At 40.0% G+C, this 14,142-nt stretch overlaps 3 protein-coding genes across 4 annotated transcripts; 2 read left to right on the plus strand and 1 right to left on the minus strand.

The window, feature by feature from the left end:
- The first annotated feature begins 2,234 nt into the window (after positions 1–2,234).
- LOC145617038 (uncharacterized) lies at positions 2,235–3,446 on the plus strand. Its single transcript, XM_081671739.1, has one exon. It carries the CDS (start codon positions 2,235–2,237, stop codon positions 3,444–3,446), a length of 1,212 nt encoding a protein of 403 aa, XP_081527865.1.
- A 135-nt stretch (positions 3,447–3,581) lies between these two features.
- LOC145617039 (uncharacterized) lies at positions 3,582–6,224 on the plus strand. Its single transcript, XM_081671740.1, has 2 exons — positions 3,582–5,556; positions 5,746–6,224. Exons 1-2 carry the CDS (start codon positions 3,582–3,584, stop codon positions 6,222–6,224), a joined length of 2,454 nt encoding a protein of 817 aa, XP_081527866.1.
- Positions 6,225–7,831: 1,607 nt separating this feature from the next.
- LOC145617592 (histone deacetylase HDT1-like) lies at positions 7,832–13,920 on the minus strand. Of its 2 annotated transcripts, none has more exons than XM_081672303.1 (10): positions 13,771–13,920; positions 10,575–10,645; positions 10,276–10,490; positions 10,093–10,109; positions 9,974–10,018; positions 9,679–9,884; positions 8,956–9,039; positions 8,776–8,869; positions 8,233–8,362; positions 7,832–8,140 (listed from the first exon to the last, which is right to left on the minus strand). In XM_081672303.1, exons 1-10 carry the CDS (start codon positions 13,781–13,783, stop codon positions 8,080–8,082), a joined length of 936 nt encoding a protein of 311 aa, XP_081528429.1. In that variant the 5' UTR covers positions 13,784–13,920; the 3' UTR covers positions 7,832–8,079. The 2 variants fall into 2 exon arrangements, with proteins under 2 accessions (XP_081528429.1, XP_081528428.1); XM_081672302.1 differs by having other exon boundaries at positions 10,093–10,115; positions 13,771–13,918.
- Between the last annotated feature and the right edge of the window lie 222 nt (positions 13,921–14,142).

Below are 14,142 nucleotides of genomic sequence, written 5' to 3' on the forward strand. Positions count from 1 at the left end.
ACATCCTCCATCTCGTGAATTCGTGCAACACATAGTCCATTCTAGATGGATTATGAGGGGGGAAATTAGGGTTCATAAGTCTGGCCCTTATTTTCTCTTTGAATGCGAAGATAGCAGGGATCTTAGGGGTTTGATCCAAGTAGGCTCGGCTATCATAGATGGGAGAATAATTAACTTGAGAAGGTATCAAAGGGACTTCGTTCCACATCAGATGAGCTTCACTCTCACTCGTATGTGGGTGAGGGTTTATGGGTTGCCACTTGCATATCTCACAGCAAGCTGGGCTAGGCAAATCCTACGACATGTAGGATATATTGAGGGTCTAGAGCATGAAGGGAATGACCTTCCGCCTCAAGCTGAGCTTAGGGCGCGGATGCTAGTCGATCTTTCCTTACCATTGATCCCGGGCTGCTTTATTCCATTGGAAGGAGATCGAGTTATTTGGGTGTACTTGAGATATGAGGGGGTTTTCAGGTTTTGCAAGTCATGTGGTCGGGTAGGGCATTCAACTTCTCGCTGCCCCCTTCACGCAGTGGTAGCAAGGAGAAGGGTGCGGAGGCGGCTTGATGAAGTTCAAGCTGATGGTGTGAGAGTGTTGTATGGGCCGGCGGAATACCCGTACTACACTAATCACATTCGGGGTTTACCGGATTGGTATCGGTTTAGAAACACAAGTGTAGATTTGCTGCATGTAGAGGCACCAACTGATTCTCCATTGAATAGAAGAGTACCAAGAGAAAGCTTTGATTTTGAAGAGGGTTACCCGTGTGATGAGAATTTTTCATCTTCGGATAGTGATGACAGCAACCATTATCATACAGTTGAGGAAGAAGTGTAGGTGACGAGTTGGAAGTGGCGGATATGGATGTTGACCCGGTGAGGCCGGACTTGATGCTTTCACCAGGGAGAAGATTGGGGTTGAGAGGGGATCCATATGCTGAATTTGTGTCAAGGAGACAGCCAAATCCAAGTGTGGGTGCTACGCCTTATGTGCGAAGGGAGCGACCTCTAGTGATTGGAGATGCTGCTCCAAATGCTAGACGCGTTTTGGATCTTGATAGGAGCACACGATCTGGCAAGGAGGTAGACCCTCCACTGGCGGCTGATGTTCCTCCGCCACCTCGTCACTTCTTCGCTGGGTCAAGATTCGAGTTGGGCGAGTCCTTTACGGCCCAACATAATCAACAACAGAGGGGTGGAGGTCCGGGAACTTTGTTTCATGCGTTAGGGATCTCCGAATGGGCCACTACTCCAACTAATTTTGACAGTAATGGGCTGGGTTGGCTAGGAAGGGGTAATGGGAACAATCTGGCTGCTGCAATCCCGCAAGTTGAGGTGGAAAATTCGTCTATTATGGCTACTATGCGGGAATATGACGAGCAACTTGGTGATGATGAGTATGGTTGTATCATGGAGGCAAGCACTATCTTATCTCTTGGAATTCGCAATGCTAGGCGCAGGGAAATTCAACTTATCCATCAAAATGTTAGGAGTACTACTCCTTTTTTGAGGCTATCTCCGGCCGACTTGGGAGGGTTACCGAATCTACCACTCACGGAGTTTGATCCACCCAACACTCCGGTATCACCTAACACTCCTTTCTCACATATTAGTTCTTTCAACTTCACGGATTTGTTTAACTTTGATGATAGCGCTAACACAAAGAAGAGGAGTAGAGAGGCGGTGGGGCATAAGCTGCTTTCATGTGATGGTGATTCGGTCCGCTATAGTGAGACGGACTATGAATGGGTGGAACGCAAGAGGCTTAAAAGGCTTCACCGATGGTCCGAGAAGGGTGGGTTTAGCATTTGGCTCAAGGATAGTAATGGGGTGAACAGGTTTTCTTCTAAGGCAATTTCGGATCCGGATATGGCTCGTGAGTTTGGGGTGGAAATTGATGAGGATATCAAGAAGCGGGCAGGCAACAAGAGGCACCAAGGGTTCTCTTCATCATCTTCTGAATCATGTAAGAGGCAAAAGAGTGAAGAGGTGACTTCGGCTTTTAGGGAAATAAGGGATGACATGGACATCGATTTGCAATTGTCCATTCTTGAGTCTATGAGGGTTTCGTCAAGGGGTAAGGAGGCTGTACCAGATCAGCCCCCAAAAGAATTATGAAGGTTGTGGCGTGGAATTGTAGGGGTCTAAATGATCCACACTCCCTTACAATTCCCTACCTAGTGTGGCTCTACCGTTCTAAGTTACCTTTATTTATGTTTGTCTCAGAAACTAAAATGGCTTTTGTTGAAGCGGCTTCTTCTTTAGGTGTTTTGGCTCCTACATCCACTTTTGGTTGGGATTCGGATGGGAGTAGTGGGGGGTTGCTAGTTTTAAGTTGGTCAAATGATGTAGTAGATTGCTTGTACTCTTCCAAAAATTTTATCCTTTGTAAGATCATTGAATCTAATGGAAGTTCTAAGTATGTGCTTTTTCTTTATGGCGAGCCTCAAGTAGAAAATAGGAAGTTAATTTGGGAACAACTCCAATGGTTCTTGAATGAGTTCAAAAATGTGTTAGTCATAGGAGATTTCAATCAAATAGAAAGTGGTAGTGATAAGTTAGGGGGTTCAGTTTTAATTAGAGGGCTTGATGCCTTTCTTGATTGGAGGTTTAGCAGCAATGTCTCGGAAGTGCCTTTCTCCGGGCCTCGGTTTACTTGGAGCAACAAAAGGGATGGTAATGGCCTAATTCTAGAAAGGCTAGATAGAGCTTATATCACGGAGGATTGGTTCCATCATTTCCCGGAGGGAAAGTTAGTCCATGAACCAATCATTTGCTCGGATCATGCAGCTATTACCTATCACTCTACTGCTAGAGAGGCCATCTCAAATAGGCCTTATCAACTGGAAAATTGGTGCCTTAATTTCCCGGAAGTCAAGACAATAGTGGAAACAGAATGGAAGGAAATTGTCCAGGGGTCCTCGATGTACCAGCTTTCAAGGAAACTTGAGAGAGTAAGGACCAAGCTTCAGTACTGGTGCTTGGAGAATAAAAGGACTTGGGGGATTAACTGGAGGAAGTTGACCAAGGATCTACATGGCACAGCTTCGGATATTAGGTCAATCCAGGATGGGGACAACTATATTCAACAGGTAAACCTTATTGTGCCAGAAAGCCAACTATGCTTCAGTTTCTGGAAGCAACGCATGAAGGCAAATTGGGTTAAGTTTGGGGATCTTCCCACCCCTACAATGTACAGGAAGGTCAAGCAACGTCAAGCAATCAATGAAATCCTGACTTTGAAAAATGAGAATGATGTCTGGGTGGAGGGGCATAAAGAGGTAGAAGAGGTGATTCTTGCGGCAATTAAAGGAGTTTTCAACCCGGTTTATTCTGAAAGTCATGGGGAGGAGATTGATCTCCTTCTTCGACAGCTTGACATCCCACAAATTTCGAATGAGGAAAAGTTGGGCCTAGACAGGCCTTTTACTGCTGCAGAAATTTAAAAGGCATTGTTTAGTATGCACTGTTCAAAGTCGCCAGGGCCGGATGGGTTCACAGCTAATTTCTTTCAGACCTATTGGGAAGGAGTAGGGGATCTAGTAGTGGATAGTGTGCAACAATTCTTGAGAACAGGAAACATGTTAAAAGAATGGAATCAGTCTCTTTTAGTCCTGATTCCGAAGGTTAGGAGCCCAGAATGTGCAGGCCAGTTCCGGCCTATCAGCTTATGCAACACAGTTTACAAATGCATCTCCAAGTGTCTGGTGAACAGGTTGAAAAGCGTTCTCCCAGGTCTCATCTCGGAAAATCAGCATGCTTTTATCCCAGGTAGGTACATGGAGGATAACATTCTCTTAAGTCATGAGCTTATGTATTTGATCAATTCGAAAAGAGGCTCGAATTTCACGGCAGTCAAGATTGATATGTCGAAGGCCTATGATGGAGTGGACTGGTTGTTCCTTCTAAAGGTCTTACAAGCTTATGGGTTTTCTAGTCATTGGATAAGGATGATCTCGCAATGTATTTCGACCGTGAGCTTCAAGGCAGTCATCAACAGGAGAACCTCAGACCATTTCGTTCCCAAGTGTGGTCTAAGACAAGGTGACCCCCTTTCCCCATATCTCTTCATCTTCTGCATGGATATTCTTTCAAGGATGCTTTCACTAGCAGAAGATATCAAACAATTTAAGGGTTTGAAAGTGTCAAGAAGGTCTCCTTCGATTTCCCATCTTTTCTTTGCAGATGATGCTATGTTGTTCTTTAAGGCTGATGAGGAGTCATGCTTATGTATTAAGGACATTCTCCTAAGGTTTGGAAAAGCGTCGGGTCAGCAGTTGAACCTCCAGAAGTCATTTGTTAAGTTCTCTCCGGGTTTTGACAACAACAAGCGTTTAGTCTTGAAGAGTATTATTTCTATGCCAGAGACGGATAATATAGGAACACATTTGGGGGCCCCGGTTGATATTCAGGGGAAGAAGAGTTCTGCTTTCCAATTCTTGGTGGATAGAGTGTCAGACAAGGTAGTGTCTTGGGCTTCTCTCAATTTGTCACAATCGGCTAAACTAGTTCTTATTAACACAATTCTAGTAAGTATCTCAGCACATGTTATGAAATGTCTCAAGCTCCCTCAAGGTATTGCCAACAAGATCGATTCTCTTATTACAAGGTTTTGGTGGTCCAACAAATGTTGCAAAGGTATGCATTGGGTTAGTAGGGAGGTCATTCAGACACCTAAGAGCATGGGAGGTTTGGGGATTAGAGGAACTTCTGTCCTCAATGATGCACTTCTCTTCAAACAATCCTCAAGGATGCACCTTAATCCCCAACTTTTACTTGCAAGGGTTCATGGAGGGTTACAGGCTTGTGGGGTGTGCAACATGGCTAGGCCATATGTAAGGGTGGGAAACCCATCTTTGGGGAGGTCAAGCTTGCAAAGAGTTGCAAGAATTTTCAAGGAGGGGTTCGCTTGGAAGATCGGCAATGGGAAGGATGTTAAGGCCATCTGTATGCCCTGGGTGGAAGGGGAAGTTCCAATGGTTAATTCTAACCAAACTCTGGGAGCGGCTCTTGGATGGAAGGTGGAGGACTTCATTGACAGGAATACGGGAGCCTGGGATGCAGGAATGGTAAGAAGGTGCTTTGAGTGGAATAGTGCAAAGGCTATCCTGGCTATGGAACTCCCACAAAAAGGGGATGATGACTTCATCTACTGGAAATTTCACCCATCAGGGAGATATACGGTGAAAACAGGATACTACTATCTCCTGAAGGAAGGGGGGTTGAATCCAGCTTCATTTTCCACCAAAGACCAGGAGTTCGTGAAGCTTATTTGGAGAATGAATATACAACCTAAATGGAAACTCTTCCTTTGGAGACTCTTTCATGATAGCATTGCTGTCAAAGTCAACATAGCAAGGAGGGGCGTACAGGTTGATGAAATGTGTGATCTCTGTGGGTCTGAACCGGAAGATAGTCAACACCTCTTCCGTTATTGCTCTCTGGCTAAGGAAATTTGGGGAGACTCCCCACTTTCTATTAGCCATGATTCTACTGGCTCCAGTTCATTGAGGAAGTGGATCCAGAGTTATATCCTGCTCTTTCATAGTGAGGATGGTAAGTTTGGTACTCGTAATGTTTTGTTCATAGCAACTCTTTGGGGTCTATGGAAAACAAGAAATGCGAGATGTTTCAAAAGTGCTAATGGGAATGCGAGTCTGGTCAACGAACTCATAAATCAGGCTTTGTAAGACCATGAGGTCTTCACTTATAAGCACAATGAAGGCTCCCCTTCCTTGGGCTTAGGGGGCAATGACCCAGTCATTCCCCCAGGTTATAATCATGTGCAGCTGGGGAAAGACAAGAGCGGGTATGCTAGATTCATTGTGGAAGTGGATGGCTCGTGGGATAAGAAGACGTCAAGGGCTGGGATTGGTTGGGCAGTTGTAGGGAATAGTTCGGGGAACTCGGGGGTGGAGATGGGAAAATGTGGAGCAGCTTCATCTGCGGTACAGTGTGAAGCATGGGCATGTCTCGAAGCCTTGAAATGGGCTAAGTCGCAGGGAGAACAGGGTATCCTTCTGCTTTCTGATTCTATCTCCCTTCTGGACAACTTGCAGGATCATCTAGGTAAGAATGTTTCGATAACCTGGTTAATTAAGGAAATCAAGGAAGTGGGAGCCACATTCGTGAAATGCGCAATCCTAAAGGTTCCGAGAGAGCAGGTAAAAAGGGCGGATGATATGGCAAGGAAATGTCGGCTTACTTTGTTGAACTTTGATTAGTTTTATGTTCTTTTGCTATTGTCAAAAAAAAAAAAAAAAGACTGAGTACCAGTGAGGCGAGTGAGCCCACTAGAGTTGTCAATTCGGGTAAATGGGTCGGGTTTGAGTCGGGTTTGTGTGGGTCGGGTCATCTCGGGTCGGGTCAATACGGGTTAATGTCAGGACCTATGTGGGTTGGGTTCGGGTTGGGTCATGCTTGAGTCAGGTCAGGTCGGGTCATACATCTTTTCGGGTTCGGGTCGGGTTTAGGTCGGGTCAATAAAAAGTCGGGTTACATTCGGGTCGAGTGAAAAACAAGTCGGGTTAAATTCGGGTTTAAATGAGTTAGGGTCCTGTTCGGGTTCGGTTCAAGTCAATTATTTTTGGGTTATAATCAGGTCGGGTCATTATCGGGTTCGAGTCAGGTTCAGTTCAAGTCAATAATTTGCGGGTTATAATCAAGTCGGGTCATTTCCAAGTCGGGTCATTATCGGGTTTGAGTCGGGTTCGATTCAAGTCAATACTTTGCGGGTTATAATTAAGTCGGGTCATTCTCGGGTTTGGGTCGGGTTCGGTTCAAGTCAAAAACTTAAAAAAAATAAAATAATAATAATAATAATAATAATAAATTTTGAAAAAAGGACCATTAAAAGGATTTTAAGTAGCTATATACTTATATGGAAGTTGAAGATAAATTTAGGGAAAAAAAAAAGGAAGATACATTTGGCTGAAATCACTACCACCTCACTCACCTCATACTGCCTCAAATGCGTTTAAAAAACATTGACAGCTCATATAGCTCCACCTCACTCACCTCTATCATCTCATATCCTCAATCTCCTCATATAGCTCAAGCTCATTGCTCATATCGGAAGTTGAAGATAATTAGGAAAATGAAAATCAATCAAAATAAATTGAAAAAAAGCCTGAAACTCAAAAGTCAATACGGAGTACTCTTTTTATCCTAAAAACTCCTAAATCCTAAAATTCGGGTTAGTAATAGGTCGAGTTTAAAATTGGGTCGGGTCAATAAAAGTCGGGTTGAATTTGGGTCGGGTCAATAACAAGTCGGGTTGATTTCGAATCGGGTTTGTAACAGGTCGGGTTTAAATTCGAGTCGGGTTAGGAACGGATCGGGTTGACCTCGGGTCGGGTTAGTAACAGGTCGGGTTGAATTCGGGTTTTGACGGGTTAAATCGGGTTTGGGTCATTCTCGGGTTCGAGTCGGGTTCGGTTCAGGTCAATAATTTACGGGTCACATTCGGGTCGGGTCCTCTATAGGTCGGTTCATGGTCGGGTTCGGGTCTCAAATACTCGGGTCAACTCGGGTCTAGGGTTGGTTTCAGGTCGGGTTAGGTCGGATTCGGGTAACCATTTTTTTCGGGTTCAGACGGGTTAGGGTTAAGGTCGGGTTAGGGTAGGTATTTCGGGTCGGGTCAGCTTTTGACAGCTCTAGAGCCCACCCCACATCAACAAACAATATTGACAAAAAAGTCCCCAGCAACGAGGAAAATGCAAAACCATCAAGCCAGAAAATACCTCACTCTGCTCCTTTTCATTCTGAAAATCTGATAGGGGCTGATAGCAGCAGTTTGTAGTTTAACAGACAAATCCCGGTAAAAGGTAACTTCATGTAGAACAAGGAGATCATATTTATAGTGAAAAGTAACAATTTACACATTGTCTTCTAGCAAACCAAAATGATCCAATGGTAAGGTCTACAGCATTTTACAAGAAACTAAGAAAATAATATGGCCCTACATAACACACCTAGAGATAAAAATCGAGGATCAGTTTTATAAAAGTAGTCAGATTCTCAAAAGAACATGTCAACATTGCCGTAGTTCAGTAATTGCTGGCCTCAGCAAAATGTAGCTTAATTGCCACCATGCTTCGCCTTGGAATGAGATTGCACAGCTTGTTCAGAGCCAAATAATCTGTAAAAAGGGAGTTTACCATGTTAGCACCACGTCAATCAACTGCATGGACATGTTTACCAAGTTAACAAAGAGAGGAAAGCAATGCCTACTTTTTGCAAGAAGGGCAAACAAATGACTTGCTGGGAGTCTGCTTGTTAGACTTGTCAGCAACAGCAGGCATTTTTCCAGTTTGCTTTGCAGGATGCGGTGTAGCAACATGGCCACTAACCTTCTTGCCCTCTAAAATGCAAAGTCATACACTAAAAGTTAACATGCCGTCACGCCATCATCTAACTTGAATTATATAATAATACCAACAAATGAGCTGAGCTTTTTTCACAAGTAACATCTAAGTTACTACAATTACATCTCAATGCATCATTGCATCATTCCTTGGAATGAAACTTATCAAGCTAAATCAGCAGCTGAATGTCAGTACAATAACTCTAACAAAGGGAGCAGAAAATGCACAAGATAGCATCGCATTAGACAGAATCATAAAACTCCAAATCAAGAAAATTGAAGTCTTCCACAATCCAAGCAAGTACGCAACAAATTATTTCTACCCTTTAACAACCCCCATCTAACCATCCCCCAAAAATTAAATTTGCAATGATCACCAAAATATTTATCAATATTGGCTCAACACATACCAGTTTTCTGCTGTGGAGTAGAAAACTTCGCTTTTTTCTCAGGAACTGGAGTCTTTGATGAGGATTCCCCAGGTCTCTTTTTGGCTGGCTCGGGCTGAAGCAGGTACCATGTAAGCATCTGATTCATATATACTAACAATATGATACTTACATTAGCATGAAGCAAGCAGCAGCTTTTACCTTCTTTGGCGTCTCCTCATCACTGTCCTCTTCCTCGTCGCTGTCATCTTCCTCATCACTTTCAGCATCAGAGCTCGCCATTTCCTGCAATAAAAGAGCATTATGCAACAAATTGTCATGACTCAACCAAAAAAACTAAACTTTTATAACTCGGCCATACCGCAACATGAATACCATTCAAATTTACAGACCTTCGCTATTGTGGTTTGTTGAAGATAGAAATGCTAACACATGACTCCAAAATCTAGAAGCAGAGGGATGTCATTGGCAAAGACATAGAGGAAAACATTAAACAGTATACAATATCCCAAGTGACAGAGCTGAAGTTCACTTCTCACTTTAGCAAAGCATTACATGAAACACAGTAGAGCGAATCAAATCTAACTAATAAACATAAGGACATTGGGAAGATCCAGCAATACAGCAATTGGCCTTGCAACAATCAAAATAAACAAAATACCTTAATATGCAATAATATCAAGTGGGATGAATAGCCATAAAACGATAAAAGTACTCAATAAGAAAATACTTTGTATATGATAATAATGCATTGTTCTTCAAGCACATTTACCCAGTAAAATCAAAATGCAAGCACTTAGGTTTCTGCGGTTAACATAGCCTCCAAGTAATTAAATATAAAAAGCATAAAGCATAAGAAAATTGAAGTCAATCAGTCTGCAATTATACATTTATACTAACTAATAACTATTAAAAACAAATTACCTCATCCGCTTCACCCTCATCCTCAACTGATTCATCATCCTCGTCGTCATCTTCATCATCCTCAGTTTCATCATCCTCCACATTCTTTATAGCATCTTTGCTAGGCTCCACAATCTTCACCTTTGACGTACCTTCTGCCTTTTCAGTTTTCAAACCAGCATTGGGTTTGGACCCTGAAGGCTTTAAATAATTTGCTTCAGGCTTTCCTAAAGCAGCAAAAATTTTCCAAGTATAAGCAATCTGTCACATGGAGTAGATGATAATATTTTAAGTAGGAGGACTTGATGCAGATTACCATTGTTCAAGGCATCAATCGGCACAAGCTCCTCAAGATCATCCTCTGAATTTTAAAATTAAATGTAAGAACAATGAGACAGAAGGTATGGGAACTCATACTGAAGGTAAAATTCTTACCAGATACATCCTCATCAGTGGACGTGAATGACAGACAAGGTCAAGGAGGATACAAAAAGGCAAACTATATAAAAATGATTATAGAAACAGGATATACCACTATGAATAATCAAAAGAAAGATTGAAGCCATAATAAGGAAGAAAATCAAGATTAAATATGATGTTGGAAGCTATAAAGGATATGATTTAGAATCATCAACTCTATATCCAATAACGTGTACACTTCCTTGTTTCAAATCATGAGACAGTTCAAACTCATCTTCAAATATTAGATCAAGAGTTACTTGAGGAATCCTTTCAAGGGAAAGCATTCCAGCAATAAACTTTTGACCATTCTTATGAACATAAAGGCGAATATAATCATTTCCTTTGTCCTTCTTGATCTCACCAATACAGACCTACCAAAAGGATCAAGTGATGAAATATTACAAAAATTGATATCAGGCAGTAAAGTTAAGTAAGACAAAAATCTCCTATTTCACCTGCGACAGATGCAACATCTTGCCTTTACCAGGGTTCACCTTCAGGGAGCCTCCACTTTTTATCTCAGCACCTGCAGATATTGAACAAGTAATACAGTAAAGTAATGACTTTGTAGCTCAACTAACAAAAGGCCAAAAGGAAGTAATTCAGAACTCCATTACTTCAACGTTTGTAGATCATAATTACATACACAACAAAGACACTTCCTTTGTTTCATAAAACAAGTCATTTTGGCATATGATAAGAATTTAGAAACAACAATATTTTATGCACATATATTAACTATCCTGAATTACTGGTTAACATCCATATGATTTACAAGGAATAAAGATACCAGGAGATACTAGACCAATTGATTTATAATTATGACTAAGGTCCTATACTCTACAATAGAATACAGTTCATAAACTAAACTCTAGACAGAAAATTCTTAAAATTTACTAAAGTGTAAAAAAGGGAGAGAATTTTTTTTAATAATTATGAAAATATGAGGTGAAATTGCAGAATTCTATGTACTAAAAAGAATAAATGGGAAAATTTTAGGGGGAAATAATAATGTTACGAACAACTATGAGCTTATCATAAGAGCATAAATTGCTTGTTAAAAAAAAAAAAAAAAAGAAAAAAAAAAGAAAAAAAAGAAGAAAAAAAGAAAAAGAAGCAAGAAACCCATAACATTGTCAAAGATAAATTTAGAATAAACTTGACAGAAACCTAACTATATTTACCAAAAATAATTTCGAAAAAGAGAACATAGCTTTAAAAAAATAGATAAAGAAACCTAGTACTAAAAATACCAAAAACTTGTGAAATCGGGTTACAAGAATTAGAAGTAGGGAAAATCTCTTTGGTGACCACATACTTTTTTCGTTTCACTTTGGTAGACTGGAAAAAAAAAAAAAAGAAAAAAAACCTTGTTATCTCGTGTAAGTGTGTAACCATGTACTAGTATGTATTCTCTTATAAGATTATTGAGGTAAAAAATAGGATGATAAGCCTAATAATCTAACCATGGTTAACATAAAATGCATTTAATTCCCACCCACCAAACATAAGTACATAACTACTCTGCTCTTTGAACTACCCCTACAAAATGTCGAATATTTCTTCTCTTTCACTGTAGTTTTCTTCAGTAAATGGTAAATCAAATTTTATACCCTCTTTTTCAGTCACAGTTCCTCTTCCGCCTTCCATTGTGGAAATTGCAAAGAGATAAGGGAGATTTTCTTAATATTTTGCAATATGTGTTGTACTTTCGCCTACGGTAGTATTCTCCATAACCCCCCTTCCCCCCCCCCCCCACACACACACACACACAAATAATGGTTGTACTTTAGGTCCTTTACACACTTACAGATACTTCGTATAAAACTTTGACCATTAATATCTCTAATTATGTATTTGTAAAAACTAAAAAATTTTGATGCTTCAACGATAGTTACTCTAACAAATCTCATATGATCACATTTTCATTACATATAAATCACAAAGTGGAATTTATAGAAACTTGATGCTTCAACAATACTTATTCTAACAAGTATCATATGATAACATTTCCCTTACATATAAATCACAAATGATGGTCAAGGTGGAATTTTTTAATAGCGTGTCAAATCTAGGGTGTACCAATATTTCGATACAAAGAGTTCAGCTCCCTCACTTTCTCTCTCTAGAATGATTTCACATCTTCATCTACAAACTTCAAATAAAGAAGACCTTATCATATTCCTCACATGTGAAACAAAGGCAAAGAATATACAAAGGGTGTAATAAATTATCTCCACAGTCGAACAAAATAATGAGGATCAAAGAATTGGTAGCAATTAGAGTAAAGATGATTGACAAGGGTCTATGGCTAGAAGTTTGCTAAACCCTTGAGTCTTTGTGTACCACTCCTTCCCTTAAAAACCCTTTCTTCCAACAATCTGACCTCGTAGACAGAGGATACACACTATGCAAAAAAACTACTTGAATATGGTTGCCCTAGAAATGAGACTGCCTTATCTAAGGTTTTGTGCCGCTTGAAGGAAAGTAGGGCACACTGGTGCTTTTAATGTTTTTCCAGACCTGTTGTCCATGACTTGAACAACTATAGGAATCAGGCTCGCCACAAAGGCACAGATGCGACAATGAGAGTGGACATTAAGCAAGTAATATATTGGAGTACCACTTTTTAAGAAGTCGGCATAAACATGAAATTGCAATATATTTTTTAAAGCCAAAGAGAAAAGGAAAAAAAAAAATATAGGATTACATACACATTACAGTATGCTAGAAAAGTAATCACTTTATCTCTTTCACCCTCTATCCCCGCTACGCAACCACATGCAGAGATATGCAGAAACAAGCAGTCCAATGCTTTTACATGTATTAATAGCTGATTCTATGGAAAGCATCAGAAAACAAAAAGCAGTTTGTTCGGTTTATAACTTCACAATTACAAACTACTGCTTGTTCACTCGCTCATTAACAACATGACCAAATTACAATCAAATTTTCCCCTCCGTGGCTCCGTCCTATTTGGTTTTTCAAAAGATTTGCATTTTTAATCAAATCTATTTATTTGAATTAATCCCATTTTGATAGAAACAGAAACTTGCCTTTGACGCTAAAACTCCAAAAGGCTTCACATCTGTTTAAGGCCGGTTCCTCCGGCAAAACAAAACCAAAATTTTGAATACTAGATAGTCAAATTCAATCCAAAAAGAAATTTACAAAAGAAAACGGCAAAGTCAAAGGCAATAACAACAACAACAACCTACAATTTCCATTCAGTCAACCAGAGCCCTAAAATCCAATGTAATCACCAAATATTAGATAGTAGATAGTCAACTCTGCAATTTCAATTTTATCCATATTTATACCCATTCACACATTAACATCATACGAAGTATATAATTTTCATAGACCCTAATTTACAATTTAATGAAATAATAATAATAATCCGAATATAAAATGCACAACGGGAACAAAACATCGATAAACAGAAGCGAAATTCCTCGTTTTTTTTGAGTAATCAACAAACATAACTAAAATTAAAGCAGAAAAAAAACCTTAATCAAACTGAATTCAGACAAAAATTGACTAATAAAATGGACATGCAATAAGATAAAAATAAAACCCTATAATGCGAAATCAAAGCGTGTAAAGTAGAATTGAAGCAAAAACATAGAAGAAGGGAGGAAAGAGATATACCCCAAAACTCCATGGAAATGGAAGGTAGAACAAAGAAGGGAAATTGATCAGCGAGAAGGAAGGGGAGAGTGTGTGTGACTTGCTGAGTGATTTTCGAATTTGTAAAAAAGGATTCCAGAAGGCCAGAAGGGTGTGCAGTGGGTTAATAATAGTATACCGAGATCATCCAAATGACTTGCCACCTCAACGCCAATTGTAATGGATTTTTTGAATTTTGATTTTTTTCTTAGTCGTTTGAAAAATGACTACCACATTAATTTAGTGATAATATGATTGATTTATTTTTTCACCTTATAAAATGGTCAGTTGGTCACAATTAGTCTTATTATATCTACAATGCAAATATATTTTTTGAAATTTTCAATCCAACAT

Source organism: Chenopodium album, chromosome 26 (genome assembly GCF_948465745.1).
Source record: "Chenopodium album chromosome 26, dcCheAlbu1.1, whole genome shotgun sequence".
NCBI classification, from domain to species: domain Eukaryota; kingdom Viridiplantae; phylum Streptophyta; class Magnoliopsida; order Caryophyllales; family Amaranthaceae; genus Chenopodium; species Chenopodium album.